This window comes from Alosa pseudoharengus, unplaced genomic scaffold (genome assembly GCF_046254945.1).
Source record: "Alosa pseudoharengus isolate Yale_2024_CS ecotype anadromous, Long Island Sound unplaced genomic scaffold, YU_APseudo_1.1 YU_APseudo_1.1_scf_4, whole genome shotgun sequence".
Lineage (NCBI taxonomy): Eukaryota > Metazoa > Chordata > Actinopteri > Clupeiformes > Clupeidae > Alosa > Alosa pseudoharengus.
The window spans coordinates 41,485,101-41,507,905 of NW_027468774.1; the positions used below are offsets into that span (position 1 = coordinate 41,485,101).

The 22,805-nt window shown below is 39.5% G+C and overlaps 3 protein-coding genes across 3 annotated transcripts; 1 reads left to right on the top strand and 2 right to left on the bottom strand.

Moving 5' to 3' along the window:
- Positions 1-6,380: 6,380 nt before the first annotated feature.
- On the bottom strand, positions 6,381-7,254 carry LOC143102613 (hemoglobin cathodic subunit beta-like). The gene is made up of 3 exons (XM_076266337.1): positions 7,097-7,254; positions 6,776-6,998; positions 6,381-6,601 (listed from the first exon to the last, which is right to left on the bottom strand). The coding sequence occupies exons 1-3, from the start codon at positions 7,186-7,188 to the stop codon at positions 6,473-6,475; spliced, it is 444 nt and encodes a 147-aa protein (XP_076122452.1). The 5' UTR covers positions 7,189-7,254; the 3' UTR covers positions 6,381-6,472.
- A 4,811-nt stretch (positions 7,255-12,065) lies between these two features.
- Positions 12,066-12,939, bottom strand: LOC143102614 (hemoglobin cathodic subunit beta-like). Its single transcript, XM_076266338.1, has 3 exons — positions 12,782-12,939; positions 12,461-12,683; positions 12,066-12,286 (listed from the first exon to the last, which is right to left on the bottom strand). The coding sequence occupies exons 1-3, from the start codon at positions 12,871-12,873 to the stop codon at positions 12,158-12,160; spliced, it is 444 nt and encodes a 147-aa protein (XP_076122453.1). The 5' UTR covers positions 12,874-12,939; the 3' UTR covers positions 12,066-12,157.
- A 1,224-nt stretch (positions 12,940-14,163) lies between these two features.
- Positions 14,164-14,991, top strand: LOC143102615 (hemoglobin subunit alpha-like). The gene is made up of 3 exons (XM_076266339.1): positions 14,164-14,315; positions 14,468-14,675; positions 14,781-14,991. The coding sequence occupies exons 1-3, from the start codon at positions 14,221-14,223 to the stop codon at positions 14,907-14,909; spliced, it is 432 nt and encodes a 143-aa protein (XP_076122454.1). The 5' UTR covers positions 14,164-14,220; the 3' UTR covers positions 14,910-14,991.
- The last annotated feature ends 7,814 nt before the right edge of the window (positions 14,992-22,805 follow it).

The window sequence follows — 22,805 nt, forward strand, 5'->3', positions numbered from 1 at the left end:
CCTAGCCTACATTTTAAGTTGAAATATTTCATGTAGGCTATTATCCAGGCTTTATACAAGATTTCAAAACAACCATAACCAAAGTGTGATGGTCTCTGGAAAGAATCTTTAGGCTATCTTTGTCTAAAAATTCAGCAAAATCCAAAAGAAAACTTATTTGGCTTATAAATGTGCTTGCACAATATCTGAAATATGTCTGGAAGGATTTTGCAAAGTGGTAGAAAATATGACCGCCACTCAGTCCTGCACATTGATGAAGAAGAGGTGTCTCTACTGCTTCAGCAAAGTCATCCAACAACATGCCCTTTGGATCCTGTCCTGCAGGGGCGCAGGAGATATTTTGAAAGTGAAGGGGCATTGGCGGAGCGAGGGGGTGGCTTCGGGGGCTCAAGCCCCGAATCTTTTTTCAAAAGCCCTGAATCTTTTTTTGTATGTGTTTTCAATTTCCAACGATTCTAATTTCTAATTTAACTTCCCCTCGGTTTCTCTATAAATGTTACAAAATGTAGGCTACTATTACGGAGCAAATATCCCTTCAAAGCCCAATATTGACAGATAATCTGATTTCCCACACGATGAGTTTAGGCAATGCCAGAGCCGAGATGTAGCGGTAGCGGTTTACGTCATAAACCTGGCAGGAAAGTTCAGAGCGGCGCAGTCAGTTTAAGCCGGTAAGAAAAACTATTGTCAAGACATTAGGCAATTAGGCTTTTTGTACCCCGGAATACAAAAGTAAGCTTCAGAAAGACAGAAAGTTTGTTGTACTGTATTCGTACTGTAAATCTACCGAATCAGTAGATTTACCTGTTGTCAGTTGAGTTCGTTCAATTCATTTATTGTAGGTTAGTAGCTAGGCAAATCTGAAACGGAGATGTAACGTGGCTACCGGCGGGATTTTGAACTTTTTAGGGCAAAAAATACCATGGGATTGATGTGTTCTCCATTTGAGGAACGTAATCAATTGCGGACGTGCACAGACAGCTCAGACACAGAGCGCATAGGCCTATAGGTTAGGCCAGTGGTTTTCAAAGTGGGGGCCGCGAGGGGGTGCCAGGGGGGCCTCAGCAAGTTGGAGGGAAAAATAAAAGCAAGAAATAAATACATTTGAAACATTTAAAATATACTATGAGGGTTGTTATACAATGCCATTATAATAATGTGACGCATATCTGAACATATTTTCAATGATAATGACTGGGAATAATAGTAGAGTGATGGCTTTCATATAGCAGAAAGCCCCAAATAAATTTTTTACACACTGTATGCTCCATCGCGATGGGGTTGTGGCTAAAATAATTATTAGATTAGCTTAATGTAGTTTTACATTTGCCGTAGTATTGTCGATGGGGGTCCTTGGCCAGAACCTAGTGGTATTTGGGGGGCCTTGTCGTGGAAAAGTTTGGGAACCCCTGGGTTAGGCTACTTTCACTTTCTAGAGTGTGCATTCATTACGTAAAAGATGCTTCATACCAAAACAACGATCAAACATTATCAAATGTATCATGACGTGTTGTCACAAAGACTTACTCCAATTAGAAAATCGAAACCAACATCATGTACTGTAAGTGTGCTCTCTCATTGAGGCCTGTAGGCCTATAAGGAAAATGCAATTTCAGTTTGTAAAATGTACCCCCCCCCCCCCAACTGAATTAGTCCCCCAATGTGAAGCACTGAAGGGGGGGATCCCCCCCCCCCCCCACATTTTGAAAAATGAATTTTAAGCCCTGGATTAAAATTAGCTTCATGTGTTCCACTGAACATTATAATAAGTGGGTTCACAATGTGTGAGGCTGTGCTAAACCTGACCATAAGGCTACTTTGGCCAGAGTTCAAAATAAAAATGTATTGAGACAAGGTAGCATCCCATCAGGGTTATCTTAACATAGTATACTAGCCTATAATATACAAACCATAACTCATAAAAAATAAAAAAAACGCTTTCTCTCACATTTTTAAAGTCTCAATGTGTAATTAGTTTACATAGAATTCACTAGAAGTCATTATTTAAGGGGTATTTTTCAATTTTTTCTATCGGGGGGGGGGGGGGGGGGGGGGGGTATGCCTCCGGACCCCCCTAGTCTTCCTGTTTCAAATGTCTGGCTCCACCCCTGTGAGGGGGACCAAATTGTGAACACAAACCCATAGTGAGATCAGATTTCCAGATATCGGATCGCCACCTCTGGCCCACTTTCGACCATCATATTTTAAACTTTCCAGAATATTAAGATAATACCATTGATTGTTTTCAAAAAATGATGAAATTATGAAAAAATTATGTTTGATAAAAATGGTGAAAACTGTGAGATGAGCACAACGCCAGATCTGCCCTCAGACCAGCTTCTTCTTGCTATGTGCAATTCTACTTTTATTTATTTTTTTTAGATTTATTTCACATACTTGGGCCAATGGTAGAATACTGGTCACTACTTGGGCCAATGGTAGAAAAAAGCAACATGGGATGTTGATATTTTATGAAGCCATGAATGAATCATCATGCCTATGATCCAAACATAGTGTACATGATCAAATAGCCTAGTTAGGCCTACTTAACAAGTGTTGGCTTAACAAGTTACCAGTCCAGAACACACAGAAAATTGCAACAGAAAGTTGCCTTTATAATCAACTATTTGTTCCAACAGCATTTAAACAAAGAAAAAAAAATACATAAGAAGTAAAATAAAATACTGTTACTGTAGTAACTGTATCACATTATCCCAAGCTTCAAAGAGCTCCCCACGTCTGTGACAGGCAGACGTGACACCGCTAAATTCTCAGCTTGTTTATACCCCACACTGAACGCATAGCTAGGCCCACTCTGGGGTGTGGTAGCCTACTCTCTGGGATTTATGCACCAAGGTAACTGAAGTATCCAATTTGTGTCTTGAAATTATGTTTGAAATAAATGTCTTAGAACAAAAACGTTGATAGACTTGTATTTTATAGGTAGGCTAGTGAAAACGAGTTGATAAGTAGGCTAGTTGAGTTTGTTATCATAAACATAACAGCTAACGTCATGTTGAGCAGTAGGAGTTGAGCACTAGGCTACCATAAATCCTCAAATTATGCCCAGGGATTGATTCTATTTATAGCAGGACATATAAAGGCAGGTTCCCATATAGGCTACAAGACTGGGTAACAATACCAACAATTGGCATCAGTCCACTAGAAGACATTGTTTCGATTTAAGTCAATGAAATAACACCTCTTCTTAATATTTTATTGTGTTGTATTGTATTGTATTATGTTGGTTGGATTAATAGCCTACGGTTGGCAAAGAAAAGTTGTTTTCCTACCATGGGTCTCCAACACACGTTCTCAAGCTCATTCTCTTGCCGCCCCTTTCAAGCTAATTGCCAGAGGCTGAAGCCTACTACATTTTTTTTAAAAAGTGCTAAATCATGCATAATTAAACAATAACTCAATTTAGGCTACTTGGCTACGCAAAAAGGTTTCCATTACAGCACAACCCCTATTCAATAAGGGGCTACCTTGTCTCGCAATAAACAGCAGTGGAAATCCCGACACTTTTTCAACTGCATGAAACTTAACAGTGAACCATCAAATATCTCCCAGATTTCAGTGCCCATCAGTCCCAACATTTAGCAATATAATCAAACAGTCCAAAAGTAAATCAAATCCCAAACCAAACCGAAAATGCTTTTGATAGCCTACGGGTATGCCGCTCCAAACGAAACGCATGTCTAAATGCAGGTTAGAAATATTTAAAAAAGCCTGCCTCGAATACCAGCCTGCCTCAAATAAAGATGATGATGAATGATTTATGCTAAGCAAGTAGCCTGGATTATTTTATTATTGGCAAACTGGCTTCAGATATCCAACAGGGAATATGAGATTGTGCAGTCAGTACTGTAGATGGCTGTGGTGATGTGATGCTGTTAATGGGGAGTTTTACAGTTAGCGCAAATCCTATGTTATTATTTATTTAGCAAACCTACAAGGGTTTTTTCCTTATCAAAAGTGAGGGGGATGACGGCTGTCTCTTCAGCACTGTGGGGGACATATCCCCCACGTCCCCCGTGCCTCCTGCGCCCCTGCTGTCCTGTCTATTCTTCTGCAGTCTGTCACACCTGCTGTTCTGCCAGCAGTCATGCATGTGTATACACTCAATTCTGGAAGAGTTCCTTCCTCTTCAAGGGTTATGTCTTTCCTAAAAAAAAGTACACTTCATACAATTGATGAAGAACTACAGACCTGTCTCCCTTCTTCCTTTCTTGTTGGCTTTGGAGGAAGTGTTCTTCAAGCAAGTCTATAATTTCCTGTATCAGAACACACTGCTAGACCGTGCAGTCTGGTTTCAAGAGTGGTCATTCTACTGAAATTGCTCTGTCTGGGACTGAACCATTGAGAGTAGATAATGTAACCTATTTACATTTACTATTTACATTTACATTTACAACCTGCGTGGTTCAGCCCTGCACATGCCCGGACTCAAACCCGTAAACAGCAACACCTCAAATCAGGAGTCTGCTCAGTCATCAGTATTAATTCTACTAGACTTACCTGCAGCCTTTGATACTATAAACCATGGCATTCTCCTTTCTACACTGTCTGAACAGGGAAATTCTGGGAAAGATTTTGACTGGTTTGAATCCTACCTTAAAGGGCGTTTTTTCAGTGTGGCTTGTATCAAAGTACCATGACCTCACCACAGGTGTGCCATAAGGATCAGTATTAGGGCACTATTTACACCACTTCCTTGGGTGAGACCATTCGTTCCCATGGATTTGACCATCACTGATATGCGGATGACTTTACCTGTCTTTTCCACCTGAGGACTGTTTCCCATCAGATTTCTGCATGCCTGACATTTCAATCTGGATGACAGACCGACACCTTCAATTTAATCTCTCAAAAACTGAGCTTTTGGTGTTTCCAGCTAAAACAGCTATTCCCCAACAGATTAACATGCGTTTCTTTGAGCATGTAGCCTGAATTGCAAAATCATGTTGGGTTTGTCCTTTACAACATTAGGAAGATCAGACCTTATCTGATACAATATTCCACACAACTTCTTGAGCAGGCCATGGTTATATCCAAACTGGACTATTGTACTAACTCTTCTCCTACTCTACATTGACTCCCTATAATAGACCTTGGCCTTTGGACACTTACTGGATCTGCTTACGCCTGTCTCAATTCTATGATCCAGCTGTACATCCCCAACCACTCACTGCGGTCATCTGATGAGCATCTGTTGTGTCGACCAGCCATAAATGCTAGATCAAATTCAAGACTCTTTTCCTCAGTGCTTCCTCGTTGGTGGAATGAGTAGCCCAGTACTCTCCTTCCTGTGATAGTTTAGGCCCAAAATCCCCCATTTTGGCGATATTATTGAATTTTTGGGAAAATGTCTAAATGCCATGTTTTAATCTGTTTAAGTTAAGGTACCCAATTTATTTGAACTGTATTTAACCTGTAAGAGGTTTATGTTAGAAGGAAATTTGACGATTTCTGATATTTGACTAATATCTGACAAAATTATAATTTTTTAATGATTTAAAATTGTTAGGGTATACTTAGGGTTTTAAAATCATCAGTTAACCTCTGTAAATATGTATTTGATAGAAAAGGACAGTTTTTTGCTAAAATGACACTGTTTTTACCGGAAATGTCCCCATAGTATAGCAAAAAGTGTGTAAAAACATGCCATTTTGGAATATGGCGGCCATATTGGATTTTTGGACAAAATTCAACATGCCTCAGATTTTAATCTGTTCCAATAGGGGTTCTGACCAGGAATCTATGGAGAAAACTTTGACCAAAAAATAGGCCTAATTTTTCCAGCAGATGACCTGTCTATTGTGATGCAACTTCCGCTTTCTTTGTATAGATTCAATGGTGCTCAATCGTGCATCTAACTTGGATATTTTCTTTAAGCCCCTTTCGTGAAAGAACTGGAATCGCCTCGTCTTGATTAATTTCGTCTATAATTTTACACCCTGACTGATGACCCTATCACAAGGCGTTTTAATGAGAAGAAGTATCTAAGTAGGCTAACTAATTATGATCGGTTATGGTTGACTGAATATAATTCTAAATAATGTGTCGTTCTGCTTTTATCTGCAACACAAACAAGGGCCATGAATACTGGCAACCTATTTCGTTTTAAAATGTAGACCTAATTAATCAATGTTAAATACCTATATAGCCACTAAACTGGTGGTATATCAGAAGCATGCATAAACTGACTTTTACTTTTATTTTTCATTTTATGGGATGACTATAATCACAACCTTTTTGTTTGTGTGTTGTGTTTGAAGTGACCTTGGGTGTCATAATAAAATGTATTATTATTATTATTATCCCTTATAACTTTACTTTTTCTTAATTCAAACAAGATAGATACAAATCAAGCAAAATAACTTTTTATCAATTCATTTAATTTTATTTTTATTCAATGCTGGATTCTCTTTGGTTTTGTCAGAGAGATGCACACACTCCTCTGCTTCATTTAGAAGTACTGACTTCCAAGGGCAATGACGACAACTGACAAAAATTTCTGCCAGGTGGCTTGAATCTCAGGCGTGAAGGCAGCGCCGAACTTTGTGGCAACGACGATGGTGAGACAGTCCGCCAACAGCTAAAATTAGAAAATGAGAGATTACACATAGTGACCTTAAAAGTAAAACATAACATATTATATGCATGGTGATGAAGTTTAGACTATTGTACAGGTGAGATGAAGTGTTGTAGTAGGCCTAAAAGAAGAAGGAATGGGAGGAAATACAAAAATAAGAATAATCGTCGTATTTACCCTAAAGTTATCAGGGTCGACATTCAGCTGCACGCAGTGCAGCTTGCTGAGTGCGGCGTAGGTGCCTTTCACATTATCCATGTTCTTCACGCCTTTGTCCAGTGCATTCAGCACAACCTTACCATGATTGGCCACCTTGCTGTTGCCCAGGATTGCTGCGGCGTTGGATAAGTCTCCAAAAGACCCAAAGTACCTCTGAGTCCAGGGATACACAACCAGCACCCTGCCAATGCACAACACAAGCACAGTTGTGTGTCAGCTCATTAGATAGACAAAACCTTAACAAATATGTGAAAATTGTGGTAACTTGCAATACCATACCTGGCAAGGGCCTGCGGTCCTATTTCGTTGACATTGATTTTGGCCCAGACACCAGCAACGGTGCTCTTCTCATTAGCTGTAAACTCTGCCATAATATATTATTTTAACTTTTCCGAGGTTAAGCAAAAAATATTTCGTCTCCTGTTTGAAAGGCCAATATGGTCCCAGCTTTTATTTGGCATTGTACCCCGCCCCGTGCGTCGCTTGCGTTTGATTGGATGCTTCTCGTAAAGGTTTTCAGATGAATTGGAAATGATCCAAAGACATAGCATATCTACTAAATGCACGTTTACTATATATAGCCAAATTATATCCAACAATATATATTTTTAAATATCTTCAAATAGAACAATAATGTCCACAAAAACATGTAATGATTTTTATCTAATGATTTAAATTCAAATGACACATCGCTAGCTTTAAATCCGCCAAAATGTGTTTATTTCGTTGAGTTGTGTAGGCCTACATAATATGTGCATTGAATTTGTAATTTTATCATAGTGACAGATAGGAAAACCCCATGGCGATTTATGTGGAATAAATGCAACTTCAAGAAAGCAATAGCCTACTTTATTCTTCAAATTAATAATTACTCTTATGCCTCCGGACCCCCCTAGTCTTCCTGTTTCAAATGTCTGGCTCCACCCCTGTGAGGGGGACCAAATTGTGAACACAAACCCATAGTGAGATCAGATTTCCAGATATCGGATCGCCACCTCTGGCCCACTTTCGACCATCATATTTTAAACTTTCCAGAATATTAAGATAATACCATTGATTGTTTTCAAAAAATGATGAAATTATGAAAAAATTATGTTTGATAAAAATGGTGAAAACTGTGAGATGAGCACAACGCCAGATCTGCCCTCAGACCAGCTTCTTCTTGCTATGTGCAATTCTACTTTTATTTATTTTTTTTAGATTTATTTCACATACTTGGGCCAATGGTAGAATACTGGTCACTACTTGGGCCAATGGTAGAAAAAAGCAACATGGGATGTTGATATTTTATGAAGCCATGAATGAATCATCATGCCTATGATCCAAACATAGTGTACATGATCAAATAGCCTAGTTAGGCCTACTTAACAAGTGTTGGCTTAACAAGTTACCAGTCCAGAACACACAGAAAATTGCAACAGAAAGTTGCCTTTATAATCAACTATTTGTTCCAACAGCATTTAAACAAAGAAAAAAAAATACATAAGAAGTAAAATAAAATACTGTTACTGTAGTAACTGTATCACATTATCCCAAGCTTCAAAGAGCTCCCCACGTCTGTGACAGGCAGACGTGACACCGCTAAATTCTCAGCTTGTTTATACCCCACACTGAACGCATAGCTAGGCCCACTCTGGGGTGTGGTAGCCTACTCTCTGGGATTTATGCACCAAGGTAACTGAAGTATCCAATTTGTGTCTTGAAATTATGTTTGAAATAAATGTCTTAGAACAAAAACGTTGATAGACTTGTATTTTATAGGTAGGCTAGTGAAAACGAGTTGATAAGTAGGCTAGTTGAGTTTGTTATCATAAACATAACAGCTAACGTCATGTTGAGCAGTAGGAGTTGAGCACTAGGCTACCATAAATCCTCAAATTATGCCCAGGGATTGATTCTATTTATAGCAGGACATATAAAGGCAGGTTCCCATATAGGCTACAAGACTGGGTAACAATACCAACAATTGGCATCAGTCCACTAGAAGACATTGTTTCGATTTAAGTCAATGAAATAACACCTCTTCTTAATATTTTATTGTGTTGTATTGTATTGTATTATGTTGGTTGGATTAATAGCCTACGGTTGGCAAAGAAAAGTTGTTTTCCTACCATGGGTCTCCAACACACGTTCTCAAGCTCATTCTCTTGCCGCCCCTTTCAAGCTAATTGCCAGAGGCTGAAGCCTACTACATTTTTTTTAAAAAGTGCTAAATCATGCATAATTAAACAATAACTCAATTTAGGCTACTTGGCTACGCAAAAAGGTTTCCATTACAGCACAACCCCTATTCAATAAGGGGCTACCTTGTCTCGCAATAAACAGCAGTGGAAATCCCGACACTTTTTCAACTGCATGAAACTTAACAGTGAACCATCAAATATCTCCCAGATTTCAGTGCCCATCAGTCCCAACATTTAGCAATATAATCAAACAGTCCAAAAGTAAATCAAATCCCAAACCAAACCGAAAATGCTTTTGATAGCCTACGGGTATGCCGCTCCAAACGAAACGCATGTCTAAATGCAGGTTAGAAATATTTAAAAAAGCCTGCCTCGAATACCAGCCTGCCTCAAATAAAGATGATGATGAATGATTTATGCTAAGCAAGTAGCCTGGATTATTTTATTATTGGCAAACTGGCTTCAGATATCCAACAGGGAATATGAGATTGTGCAGTCAGTACTGTAGATGGCTGTGGTGATGTGATGCTGTTAATGGGGAGTTTTACAGTTAGCGCAAATCCTATGTTATTATTTATTTAGCAAACCTACAAGGGTTTTTTCCTTATCAAAAGTGAGGGGGATGACGGCTGTCTCTTCAGCACTGTGGGGGACATATCCCCCACGTCCCCCGTGCCTCCTGCGCCCCTGCTGTCCTGTCTATTCTTCTGCAGTCTGTCACACCTGCTGTTCTGCCAGCAGTCATGCATGTGTATACACTCAATTCTGGAAGAGTTCCTTCCTCTTCAAGGGTTATGTCTTTCCTAAAAAAAAGTACACTTCATACAATTGATGAAGAACTACAGACCTGTCTCCCTTCTTCCTTTCTTGTTGGCTTTGGAGGAAGTGTTCTTCAAGCAAGTCTATAATTTCCTGTATCAGAACACACTGCTAGACCGTGCAGTCTGGTTTCAAGAGTGGTCATTCTACTGAAATTGCTCTGTCTGGGACTGAACCATTGAGAGTAGATAATGTAACCTATTTACATTTACTATTTACATTTACATTTACAACCTGCGTGGTTCAGCCCTGCACATGCCCGGACTCAAACCCGTAAACAGCAACACCTCAAATCAGGAGTCTGCTCAGTCATCAGTATTAATTCTACTAGACTTACCTGCAGCCTTTGATACTATAAACCATGGCATTCTCCTTTCTACACTGTCTGAACAGGGAAATTCTGGGAAAGATTTTGACTGGTTTGAATCCTACCTTAAAGGGCGTTTTTTCAGTGTGGCTTGTATCAAAGTACCATGACCTCACCACAGGTGTGCCATAAGGATCAGTATTAGGGCACTATTTACACCACTTCCTTGGGTGAGACCATTCGTTCCCATGGATTTGACCATCACTGATATGCGGATGACTTTACCTGTCTTTTCCACCTGAGGACTGTTTCCCATCAGATTTCTGCATGCCTGACATTTCAATCTGGATGACAGACCGACACCTTCAATTTAATCTCTCAAAAACTGAGCTTTTGGTGTTTCCAGCTAAAACAGCTATTCCCCAACAGATTAACATCCAGTTTGACTCCTCTTCACTGACCCCAACTAGATTGGCACGTAATTTTGGCGTTTCTTTGAGCATGTAGCCTGAATTGCAAAATCATGTTGGGTTTGTCCTTTACAACATTAGGAAGATCAGACCTTATCTGATACAATATTCCACACAACTTCTTGAGCAGGCCATGGTTATATCCAAACTGGACTATTGTACTAACTCTTCTCCTACTCTACATTGACTCCCTATAATAGACCTTGGCCTTTGGACACTTACTGGATCTGCTTACGCCTGTCTCAATTCTATGATCCAGCTGTACATCCCCAACCACTCACTGCGGTCATCTGATGAGCATCTGTTGTGTCGACCAGCCATAAATGCTAGATCAAATTCAAGACTCTTTTCCTCAGTGCTTCCTCGTTGGTGGAATGAGTAGCCCAGTACTCTCCTTCCTGTGATAGTTTAGGCCCAAAATCCCCCATTTTGGCGATATTATTGAATTTTTGGGAAAATGTCTAAATGCCATGTTTTAATCTGTTTAAGTTAAGGTACCCAATTTATTTGAACTGTATTTAACCTGTAAGAGGTTTATGTTAGAAGGAAATTTGACGATTTCTGATATTTGACTAATATCTGACAAAATTATAATTTTTTAATGATTTAAAATTGTTAGGGTATACTTAGGGTTTTAAAATCATCAGTTAACCTCTGTAAATATGTATTTGATAGAAAAGGACAGTTTTTTGCTAAAATGACACTGTTTTTACCGGAAATGTCCCCATAGTATAGCAAAAAGTGTGTAAAAACATGCCATTTTGGAATATGGCGGCCATATTGGATTTTTGGACAAAATTCAACATGCCTCAGATTTTAATCTGTTCCAATAGGGGTTCTGACCAGGAATCTATGGAGAAAACTTTGACCAAAAAATAGGCCTAATTTTTCCAGCAGATGACCTGTCTATTGTGATGCAACTTCCGCTTTCTTTGTATAGATTCAATGGTGCTCAATCGTGCATCTAACTTGGATATTTTCTTTAAGCCCCTTTCGTGAAAGAACTGGAATCGCCTCGTCTTGATTAATTTCGTCTATAATTTTACACCCTGACTGATGACCCTATCACAAGGCGTTTTAATGAGAAGAAGTATCTAAGTAGGCTAACTAATTATGATCGGTTATGGTTGACTGAATATAATTCTAAATAATGTGTCGTTCTGCTTTTATCTGCAACACAAACAAGGGCCATGAATACTGGCAACCTATTTCGTTTTAAAATGTAGACCTAATTAATCAATGTTAAATACCTATATAGCCACTAAACTGGTGGTATATCAGAAGCATGCATAAACTGACTTTTACTTTTATTTTTCATTTTATGGGATGACTATAATCACAACCTTTTTGTTTGTGTGTTGTGTTTGAAGTGACCTTGGGTGTCATAATAAAATGTATTATTATTATTATTATCCCTTATAACTTTACTTTTTCTTAATTCAAACAAGATAGATACAAATCAAGCAAAATAACTTTTTATCAATTCATTTAATTTTATTTTTATTCAATGCTGGATTCTCTTTGGTTTTGTCAGAGAGATGCACACACTCCTCTGCTTCATTTAGAAGTACTGACTTCCAAGGGCAATGACGACAACTGACAAAAATTTCTGCCAGGTGGCTTGAATCTCAGGCGTGAAGGCAGCGCCGAACTTTGTGGCAACGACGATGGTGAGACAGTCCGCCAACAGCTAAAATTAGAAAATGAGAGATTACACATAGTGACCTTAAAAGTAAAACATAACATATTATATGCATGGTGATGAAGTTTAGACTATTGTACAGGTGAGATGAAGTGTTGTAGTAGGCCTAAAAGAAGAAGGAATGGGAGGAAATACAAAAATAAGAATAATCGTCGTATTTACCCTAAAGTTATCAGGGTCGACATTCAGCTGCACGCAGTGCAGCTTGCTGAGTGCGGCGTAGGTGCCTTTCACATTATCCATGTTCTTCACGCCTTTGTCCAGTGCATTCAGCACAACCTTACCATGATTGGCCACCTTGCTGTTGCCCAGGATTGCTGCGGCGTTGGATAAGTCTCCAAAAGACCCAAAGTACCTCTGAGTCCAGGGATACACAACCAGCACCCTGCCAATGCACAACACAAGCACAGTTGTGTGTCAGCTCATTAGATAGACAAAACCTTAACAAATATGTGAAAATTGTGGTAACTTGCAATACCATACCTGGCAAGGGCCTGCGGTCCTATTTCGTTGACATTGATTTTGGCCCAGACACCAGCAACGGTGCTCTTCTCATTAGCTGTAAACTCTGCCATAATATATTATTTTAACTTTTCCGAGGTTAAGCAAAAAATATTTCGTCTCCTGTTTGAAAGGCCAATATGGTCCCAGCTTTTATTTGGCATTGTACCCCGCCCCGTGCGTCGCTTGCGTTTGATTGGATGCTTCTCGTAAAGGTTTTCAGATGAATTGGAAATGATCCAAAGACATAGCATATCTACTAAATGCACGTTTACTATATATAGCCAAATTATATCCAACAATATATATTTTTAAATATCTTCAAATAGAACAATAATGTCCACAAAAACATGTAATGATTTTTATCTAATGATTTAAATTCAAATGACACATCGCTAGCTTTAAATCCGCCAAAATGTGTTTATTTCGTTGAGTTGTGTAGGCCTACATAATATGTGCATTGAATTTGTAATTTTATCATAGTGACAGATAGGAAAACCCCATGGCGATTTATGTGGAATAAATGCAACTTCAAGAAAGCAATAGCCTACTTTATTCTTCAAATTAATAATTACGTCAGAGATTATGCCTCGTATGTCTTTTAAAAATGCATGAAACACGATAATGATGATCATTGTGAAGCAAATCAAAACTACGATAATCTTATTTGTGAAAGTGGAATATAATATTGCGGACACTGCCGGTCTATTTTATACATTTGCAGTCTATTTTACAATAGAATTTGGCTCAGGGTTGGATAAACTGTTATCTTAATGAAAAACACATTAATCAGACCACTCACACCCGTTCCACCCACAAAATGTGCTTAATTTGGCTTCAATTAATTTGATAAACAAAATGTCCTGTTCCAGTTGTATTTGGCACAGACTGAACAACGACCTTAGACGACCCGACAGAAGCATCCTTATAGCCCCTATTCACTACGATTCCTTGACTAATGTTATTCCACAGTATGACTTAACAAATGGCTTGAATAAGAAGGAAAGAGTCCAAACAAACATTTAAATATATACATTGTGAAATGGGAAAAGAAACATAATCTGATCTTGCCTATATATCTAATTCAATATCTAATTCAATATTGACAACATTTAATTCATTGAAAAATAGCCCCTATATTTGTTGACCAGTTCTCATCAAAGTTGTGTTATGACCATGTGTTTATATTCGTGGTGGGTGTATGATTATTTTAATTCACTAATTAGGCTATCAATGTTACCCTAACTAACCCAATGACCCTTGAAAAGGACAGACTTTGAAAAAACTTGGCAGACGGGAAGTAAGGCAAGGGGACTGTAGGCGGAGTTGATGGGTGTGCCTACTGCGGATTTATATAAAGAGGTCTCTCTGCCATATTTTGTCAGGTTCTTTCCTAATAGTTCTCAGGAAAAGAAATCAAAATGAGTCTGACAGCCAAGGACAAATCTCTGGTCAAGTCCTTCTGGTCCAAAGTCGGCGGCAAGGCTGACGACATAGGAGCCGAAGCCCTGGGCAGGTAAGATCTTAAAAAGCAGTATTAACGGGCCGTTATATCATTAGCACTTGCACTAGCATATTTAGCTAAACACAGTTTGGTCCGCAATAACCTGAATTGGGATTGAATTGGAATAAAATAAATTGTTTGCGACTGCAATCTTTTTTTTGTAGGATGCTTGTCGTGTATCCCCAAACAAAGACATACTTCTCCCATTGGAGTGACACCAGTCCGGGCTCCGCCCCGGTTAAGCAGCATGGCAAGACTGTGATGGGTGCCCTGAACCAGGCTGTTGGCAAAATTGACGATCTTGTGGGTGGTTTGAGTGCCCTCAGTGATCTCCATGCTTTCAAGCTTCGTGTCGATCCAGGAAACTTCAAGGTTTGACCATTTTTTTTAACTTTAACAAAATAGTTAACCCTTTTTGAAATTTGCCTAGCGTCAAAGTATGCGCTACATCGTCAATTTGCAATGTGTCTTTTCCAGATTCTGTCCCACAACATCCTTGTAGCTCTGGCTGTGAATTTTCCCACTGACTTCACCGCCGAAGTACACGTGGCTGTGGACAAATTCCTGGCTGCCGTGTCAGCTGCTTTGGCTGACAAGTACAGATAAACTTGGTATCTCGAGAGTCAAGCAGAACATGTTGCTGAACCTGTGTTATATACACCAATAAAAAATATTTACGGATAATAAATGTAGCCTATGCGTTTTATTCCAAGAGGACATATAATCTTCCTTAGTTTCAGTTTGTAGGCCTACAACTACATTTCCCTTAACATTAACTTGACGTATTGTCATTGTTGTTTTAACAAATAAATAAGGATAAAATAATCCATTAATAAACACATTAAAATAATATAGATAATATAGCCACTATCGTAAACCACTCATAAAAGTACATTAGGCTAGGCCTGCCTGATGCACATGAAGAGATCAGATGCAAAAGCCTATGCCACCTCCGTCAAAAATAAGATGACGATAGTGAGTGAATGCTCTCCACACAACATTAATTAAATAATTTCGCTTCAAACCCCACTAAATAACGATGGATAGGCTACAAGCACTTAAAGCAACACCAAAGCACTTTTCCTGTCGCACGCATGCTATTTGTTTATCCAGCACTGGCTTTGGAAATAACAATGTCTACAGACAATGTAGAGTAGGCCTACGTTGGATGATTTTATGAAAGTATGATGTATTGTGACATCAGAAGCAAGTCAAATTTGTAGTTTCTTATGTCTCATTCCATCGAACTACAGACCCGCCCGATCTGACAAACTGTGCGGTTATAGCCGATAGAGGGTCGCGAACAGAATGCCCTGTTACGAGTTGATGAACCACTGAAACGATTTTGGAAACAATATTTTAAGGTACAAAAAACTCTTTGGTGATGCTTTAAGAGGGTTTTCTTCGATAAGATCGTTCGTATGGTTTTTCCGACTGTTTCTCGAACATGCTCGCAGGGTGAACGTGCTCTTAAGGGGAGCTGCCCACGTTACAGTTTTTCTCGATCGTTTTGACGCTTGTTCTGACATCACGTTCTCAAAACAGTTAACACCCGTGTCTGAACAAAAGCACTCTGGCCAAAATGACACATTTTGCTTGCAAAAGGCTGTTCTCTCAAAACACTTGCAGCTAAAAAAAAAAACATGCAGCAAAAGCAAATCTTGCCTTCAAACAACACATCCTGTCTTCAAATCACTGTGTGATTTCAATCAATCATCACACACTGGACAACAAAATGCAAAATAAAGTTCTCAAAATTCAGCATTTTTGCTTATGTCTGTTCCATTTTTTTTTTTTTTCATTTTTCTGGTATCAGAGAAAACTGTGAAAAGATCAAATGTACTGAATAAAAAATAATTAATTAATTTCTCCCAAGATGAAACTGCCATTGACATGTAAGACCTACAGTAAACACCTAGGCAAGACACATTTTTTACAACTTGTCATTTTTCATCGAAATAGATCTACAGTAAACACCTTTTGTGCTGTTTTCTTCACCAAATAGGCTATACAGTACTTTGTCTAAATGTGCATTAGATCCATACTTGCAAATAGCAACACAGAACATGGCATCTCTTATGGATAATGAATGATTGCTGATTGAAGTATTGTGCAAAGGAGTTTCACACAGGTGTATCAGTGATTCAGACTTATGCAAGGAATCTATAGCCTACCACCTGTGAAAAGATGTTTTCCTTTTGTTTAGGACGGGAAAACCTTTTTGAATGACATCTGTGTTAACTGTTTTGCAAAAGGATGTGAGAAATCTGTGAACCCAATGACAATGTGTGAACACATTCGCAAGAGATGACTTCTGCTGTGCAAAGAAAGTGTTCAAGAAGACCAAGTGGATCCCAGTTGCCTTAAGCAGGTCAAAGCAATCGAGAAAAACTCTAATAGTTTTGAAATATCTTCTAATTTAAGATTAGATTAGATTAGGCTAAGTGAGAGTAAGTGTTCAAAATGAAACTTATTAGGCTACGGTATTCTCCTGATAACGTGAGTGGAATGGATTTAATGTGGACGCGCACATAAAAAGGCGCAGTGTCTACAGCGCACGTTTTGCGGTGAAAATGTTCCGTCTTTTAAAAGCAGGTGTAGCCTAATCCGAATCGCGGTTAAATCTATCAACTAGACAACAGAATTAGTAGGGTACCTCTGTTTTGTTTCATTGTACCAGGCCTATGTCAAAAGCAACATTAACGACCATGGCCCAGTTCCCCGAAAGCATCTTAAGCCTAAGAGCGTCGTAAAGTCCCTACGAACGTCTTAAGATTTGCCGACTGTTTTCCGAAACCATCGTAGCTTAAGAGCGTCGTAAAAACACTCGTAGATCTACGAGTGCTCCAGAGTAGCCTACTCGTTACCGGCTAAGAGCGTCTTAACAGTACTTCTCACTGAGGTCACCAACAGGACATACAGAGGAATTACAACTTAGAATACATAATCCAACTTACGTTCCCATTCTTTATTGTGTTTACCTGTGATGAATCAGATTTTAGCGTGCAAAATAGCCTACATTTAATGGTCATAATAATGTGATGAAAAGCGGACAATGATTGATGGTGATGTCAGGTGACTGCACGTCACAGCTAGGCCTACCATTTAAACTTCGGATCTACACATTAATTCACATCAAATGGAAAATAGAAACACTTTGACATCTGCAAGCATCCCAAGTAGGCTATATACCACAAACAGACATAAATAAATAATTGTAATTATTTAAGATTAGATTGTTGCACCGTGCAATAATGTTTCGCGGTGTCACACGTTTAAAGATAAGAAAGTCTAAGAAAGTGAGGAAATGTGTAGGCTTAGATTTTGACGCTGCACAGACTATACTCTTTGGATGTTACTTTCTTCACCTCATAGGCCTAATAAAAGACAGCCTAGTACTTACACAAAGATAATGGCAAACTATTCTGGCAACGTCTCGTTTCATAACTTGATTGCATTATTGTCCGCTTTTAATCACATTAGTATGACCATTAAATGTAGGCTATATGCTATTTTGCACGCTATAATCTGATTCATCCCAAGTAAACACAATAAAGAATGGCAACGTAAATTGGATATAGTAATTCCCCTGTATGTCCTGTTGGTGACCTCAGTGAGAAGTATAAGACGCTCTTAGCCAGTAACGAGAACTCTGGACCACTCGTAAATCTACGAGTGTTTTCACGACGCTCTTTTAAGCTACGATGGTTTCGGGAAACAGTCGGCAAATCTTAAGACGTTCGTAAGGGGGACTTTACGACGCTCTTAGTAGGGGTGTAACGGTTCATGTATTCGTATTGAACCGAAACGGTACGGGCGTCACGGTTCGGTGCATGAATTTACACGGAGAATACACGGTATAAAAATACATAAAACTCGTGTGCGCATTAATTAATGTCATGCGCAATTACTGTTAAGTAGCGAGAGTTACGGGAGTTCTTTAGCGACACCTAACGGCTAATCTGTAGCCTCGCCTTAGCTCTGAAGCTCTGATTGGCGCCTATGTTTTTTTTGTCAGATCGTAGGTCGAGTCCGTCAGTCATTATCAGCACTAAGGTTAGACCCACAAGAGGATCCGCTGGTCTCTTTAAAGTTAGAGGATCCGCTGGTCTCTTTAATATCGCAAGTTTGAGAACTTCAGTTACAGTAACGTTAGTACAGGCGAAAGAGTGCTGGATAAGATGAAACTGTGTGTCGGCGTTGTTCAGCAGTTGTTGGGTATGTGAGTGGAAAAAATGCTACACATTTATATTACAATTATATTACAAGGACCATTCTCCCCAGAGCAACTAGGAGTTAAACGGTGGAAGCCTGGATTTATTTTACCAAACAAAAACAACCAAAATTGTTTAACATTTGTGAAGATGGAATGTTTTTGCATCTTAACTCCTCGTAGGCCTGTATCTATAGGTGACTCCGGTTCTATAGGCCTACATATACCTATTTTTCAACCTACACAACAGTAGGTTATAAAATAGCACACCTATAATATTGCATTTTACAAAAAGCTAGTTGCTGCTATACCATCGCTTTCCATACGCGTCATCTCAGTGGAGGCAAGAGCCCTCGGGCATGTTTCCGTTCATTCAGCACCGCGGACAGCTCCGATGGAGGCTGGGTTAGGCTACATCAGGGTTCCTACGCAGTATGGAAAACCTGGAAAAGTATGGAATTTGATTTTAGTAATTTCCAGGTCTGGATAAGTATGGAAAAAAGAAACAAGGGTATGGAGAAATATTTGTGTTTCCAGACTATTGCATCTACAGTACTAATCACTTCACTTAGGTCATAATGAACCATTCCTACTGTTGTGTAGCTTAACTGTCGGTCCACATCGTCAACATACAATTGAATGGGGGTCCTCAGAAAAAAAAATTCTCCCACAAGGGGACCCTGGAACCAAAACCAAATTGAGAACCCCTGCTCTATGCACGTGCCCTACACCATTGTGCACTGGTATGTTTGCGTAGCTCTGCTATTTTCGGCTAAAACACTGGTAGACTTTTTTGATTTTGTAAAAGATACCACCAAGACATGGATACTGCATTATCTGATAAACTGTTATTGCAAACAAATAATATTGTTTATGGTGATTTCTGAGGCTTCTGCCAGCAGTGCACTAGTCTCCAACATATGTAGGCTATGCTGTATCTACAGAGAACTAAAAATGTGAGTGCACCTTCCAACACAGCACTTCCCCCAACAAAAAGTATCCAAGGGCTACCAAGTTAATAATAAACATTGACAATGCTAGTAGAACGCTCCATTGACAATGTCTAGAATATGGTCAGAAAAATTTACCGTGGCCCCAGCCGTGGTGCAACTGGCTGGGGCACCTGCACCGTACGCCGGCGACCCGGGTTCGATTCCCGCCCCGTGGTCCTTTCTGGATCCCACCCCGATTCTCTCTCCCACTCACTTCCTGTCACTCTCCACCACTCTCCAATCCTGTCGCATCAAAGGCATAAAAGGCCAAAAATATATACTTAAAAAAAAAAATGTACCGAGAAGTTTGAAAATTTGAGTATGGAAAAAGTATGGAATTTTGAAATGGAAAATGTGTAGGAACCCTGCTACATGCTAAACCTATGTTGCAGTTCAGTGGAAAGTATAGTCAAGATTTGTGAAACTTTAAATAGCGCATCAGGACAAAATGTAGCCCTAAACGAATTGCAATTTATTTCGATTAGGCTTTGGACAATGACTTTTTAATCCCTGGAATGAATTACTGAACAGCCCGGCCCCAGGCCCAGGGTCCCAAATTAGCTATTAAGGGGCCCTGAAGCTCAAGACCATGAAGACGCTGTTCTCCATCCCTGATATCTGAATTGGGCCGGTCAAATAGCATGGGTTATGCTATATGTGTCTCAATAGGACCCCTCAATCATATACCATGGATTATGGTATTTGCCCTTGTTATCTGAATGGGGTAATTTAATTGACGCCATATCTTTTTCACAATGATGATTATGTCATATTGTAAGTCTCAATTTGTCCATTTCTTTCCACAAACTCGCCAGAAGTCAGCATTTAAAGGTAATTTTCTTAAAATGTCTAAAAAGTAGCTGGGGGTGCATTTTAAGGAGGCCTATTGCTACTTGTGAAGGGCATATTTTCGTTCACATAGTTCTACATATCATACATTGGATAGTCATCTACAGTTCTGTTATTTTTTATTTATTTATTTTCTAGTTAAATGTAATCACTCTTTATTTATGTTATTTTCGACCGTTTTTGTGTTATTCTTAGTCCTTTTTTCTGATGAACAAACTCGGTTGACACCATCAACGTCAAGTTAACGTTAGCTTCCATTGGGCTGATGAGCGCCTTGGCTAGCCTGCCTTATGTCTCTGAAGTCCCTCATCCATCCGTGACGCTGCACATCCAATGTCTGGACGGAGGGATTGCTCAGCAAGGGTGCCTACTGCCTAATGTCAATCTGCAAGAGATCTGCAGCTGCCACGACCACCGAGCTGCGGCTGACATGCGAGCTGCCATGCTAGGATCTACCGGTGCCTGGAGTCTGGATTGAGTGAAACTGATGACAGCGTCAACCATGAAACAACAAACGGTCACTGTCTAGGACCACCGAGCTGATAATCAGCAGGGTCGCCCATCACAAATTCGGACTGTGTCCTTCCAGTGCTCTCCAGACTGCCAGTGAATTCTCCGGGTTGGTCAGTTATAAAGAACTTTGTTGGTGTTGCATCGTGAAGACACACCTGTTGGCAGTTTTCACGCGGGTCATCTTTGCCCTTGGACATTTTCAGCCGGTTGGAAATTGGACTAATTTTATTTGTAATTTGTATCTATTTTATTTATTAATTTGTTTGTTGTATGTCTTGTATGTCTTGGTGTCATGGGTACGCTGGCGACTACGCCGCTCCGTCCGGCATCTTTTGTGTTTGTTATTTCTTAAATGTATGTCTTGGTGTCACGGGTACGCTGGCGACTACGCCGCTTCGTCCGGCATCTATTGTCTTTGTTAGTCTGTGTCAATGACAATGTTCTTATTGTACAGCACTTTGTAACTTTGTTTTGAAAAGTGCTATATAAATAAAGATTATTATTATATTATTATTACATCCTGACTGCACAAACGAACCTGGTTGAGCTGAGCATTCTTAATTCATAGCATAACGTTACCGTGGCATTGTGTGTTATCCCGTTCACTTTGTCCTTGGTCATGTTTAATTGGCTGTGTACGTATAGCTAGGCTACCCTACCATGACTTGGAGTTTGGTATTTCTGTTATTTGGATCCAATGAGTGAGAGTAAGTGTTCAAAATGAAACTTATTAGGCTACGGTATTCTCCTGATAACGTGAGTGGAATGGATTTAATGTGGACGCGCACATAAAAAGGCGCAGTGTCTACAGCGCACGTTTTGCGGTGAAAATGTTCCGTCTTTTAAAAGCAGGTGTAGCCTAATCCGAATCGCGGTTAAATCTATCAACTAGACAGCAGAATTAGTAGGGTACCTCTGTTTTGTTTCATTGTACCAGGGCCCAGTTCCCCGAAAGCATCTTAAGCCTAAGAGCGTCGTAAAGTCCCTCTTACGAACGTCTTAAGATTTGCCGACTGTTTCCCGAAACCATCGTAGCTTAAGAGCGTCGTGAAAACACTCGTAGATCTACGAGTGCTCCAGAGTACTCGTTACCGGCTAAGAGGGTCTTAACAGTACTTCTCACTGAGGTCACCAACAGGACATACAGAGGAATTACAACTTAGAACACATAATCCAATTTACGTTCCCATTCTTTATTGTGTTTACCTGTGATTAATCAGATTTTAGCGTGCAAAATAGCATAGCCTACATTTAATGGTCATAATAATGTGATGACAAGCGGACAAAAATGCAATCAAACGACACGTTGCCAAAATAGTTTGACATTATCTTTGCTAAGTGAAGGCTATATTTTATTAGGCCTATGAGGTGAAAAGCGGAGAAACCAACTTGTGGTTTAGTCTGTACTGCATCAAAATCTAAGCCTACACATTTCCTCACTTTCTTACTCGACTTCTTTATTATCTTCAAACGTGTTCTTAAGTGACACCGCGAAAAATGATTGCATGGTGCAACAATCTAATCTTAAAATAATTACAATTATTTATGTCTGTGTGGTATATAACCTATACTTGGGATGCTTACATGCAGATGTCAAAGTGTTTCTATTTTCGTATTGATGTGAATTAATGTGTAGATCCGAAGTTTAAATGGTAGGCCTATAGCTGTGACATGCAGTCACCTGACATCACCGTCAAATCGCGTCAAATTAGAGGATATTTCAGAACTATTAACGTGGACAGCTCCCCTTAAGAGCGTCTTAAGAGAAGTGCACGCGCGTTCACGCTACGAGCATGTTCGGGAAACAGTCGGAAAAAACAAACAAACGATCGTAAGATGAATCGTAGAAAACCCTCTTAAGAGCGTGTCTCCGTCGTTATCGGGGAACTGGGCCCAGGCCTATGTCAAAAGCAACATTAACGACCATGGCCCAGT

Excerpts from the sequence above, each read along its gene's own strand:
- LOC143102613 (XM_076266337.1), bottom strand. The coding sequence starts at position 7,188 with ATGGCAGAGTTTACAGCTAATGAGAAGAGCACCGTTGCTGGTGTCTGG. Across the intron at positions 6,999-7,096 it reads GGACCGCAGGCCCTTGCCAG|GGTGCTGGTTGTGTATCCCT; the intron begins GTATGGTATTGC and ends GTGCATTGGCAG. Across the intron at positions 6,602-6,775 it reads TCGACCCTGATAACTTTAGG|CTGTTGGCGGACTGTCTCAC; the intron begins GTAAATACGACG and ends TTCTAATTTTAG.
- LOC143102614 (XM_076266338.1), bottom strand. The coding sequence starts at position 12,873 with ATGGCAGAGTTTACAGCTAATGAGAAGAGCACCGTTGCTGGTGTCTGG. Across the intron at positions 12,684-12,781 it reads GGACCGCAGGCCCTTGCCAG|GGTGCTGGTTGTGTATCCCT; the intron begins GTATGGTATTGC and ends GTGCATTGGCAG. Across the intron at positions 12,287-12,460 it reads TCGACCCTGATAACTTTAGG|CTGTTGGCGGACTGTCTCAC; the intron begins GTAAATACGACG and ends TTCTAATTTTAG.
- LOC143102615 (XM_076266339.1), top strand. The coding sequence starts at position 14,221 with ATGAGTCTGACAGCCAAGGACAAATCTCTGGTCAAGTCCTTCTGGTCC. Across the intron at positions 14,316-14,467 it reads GGAGCCGAAGCCCTGGGCAG|GATGCTTGTCGTGTATCCCC; the intron begins GTAAGATCTTAA and ends TTTTTTTTGTAG. Across the intron at positions 14,676-14,780 it reads TCGATCCAGGAAACTTCAAG|ATTCTGTCCCACAACATCCT; the intron begins GTTTGACCATTT and ends TGTCTTTTCCAG.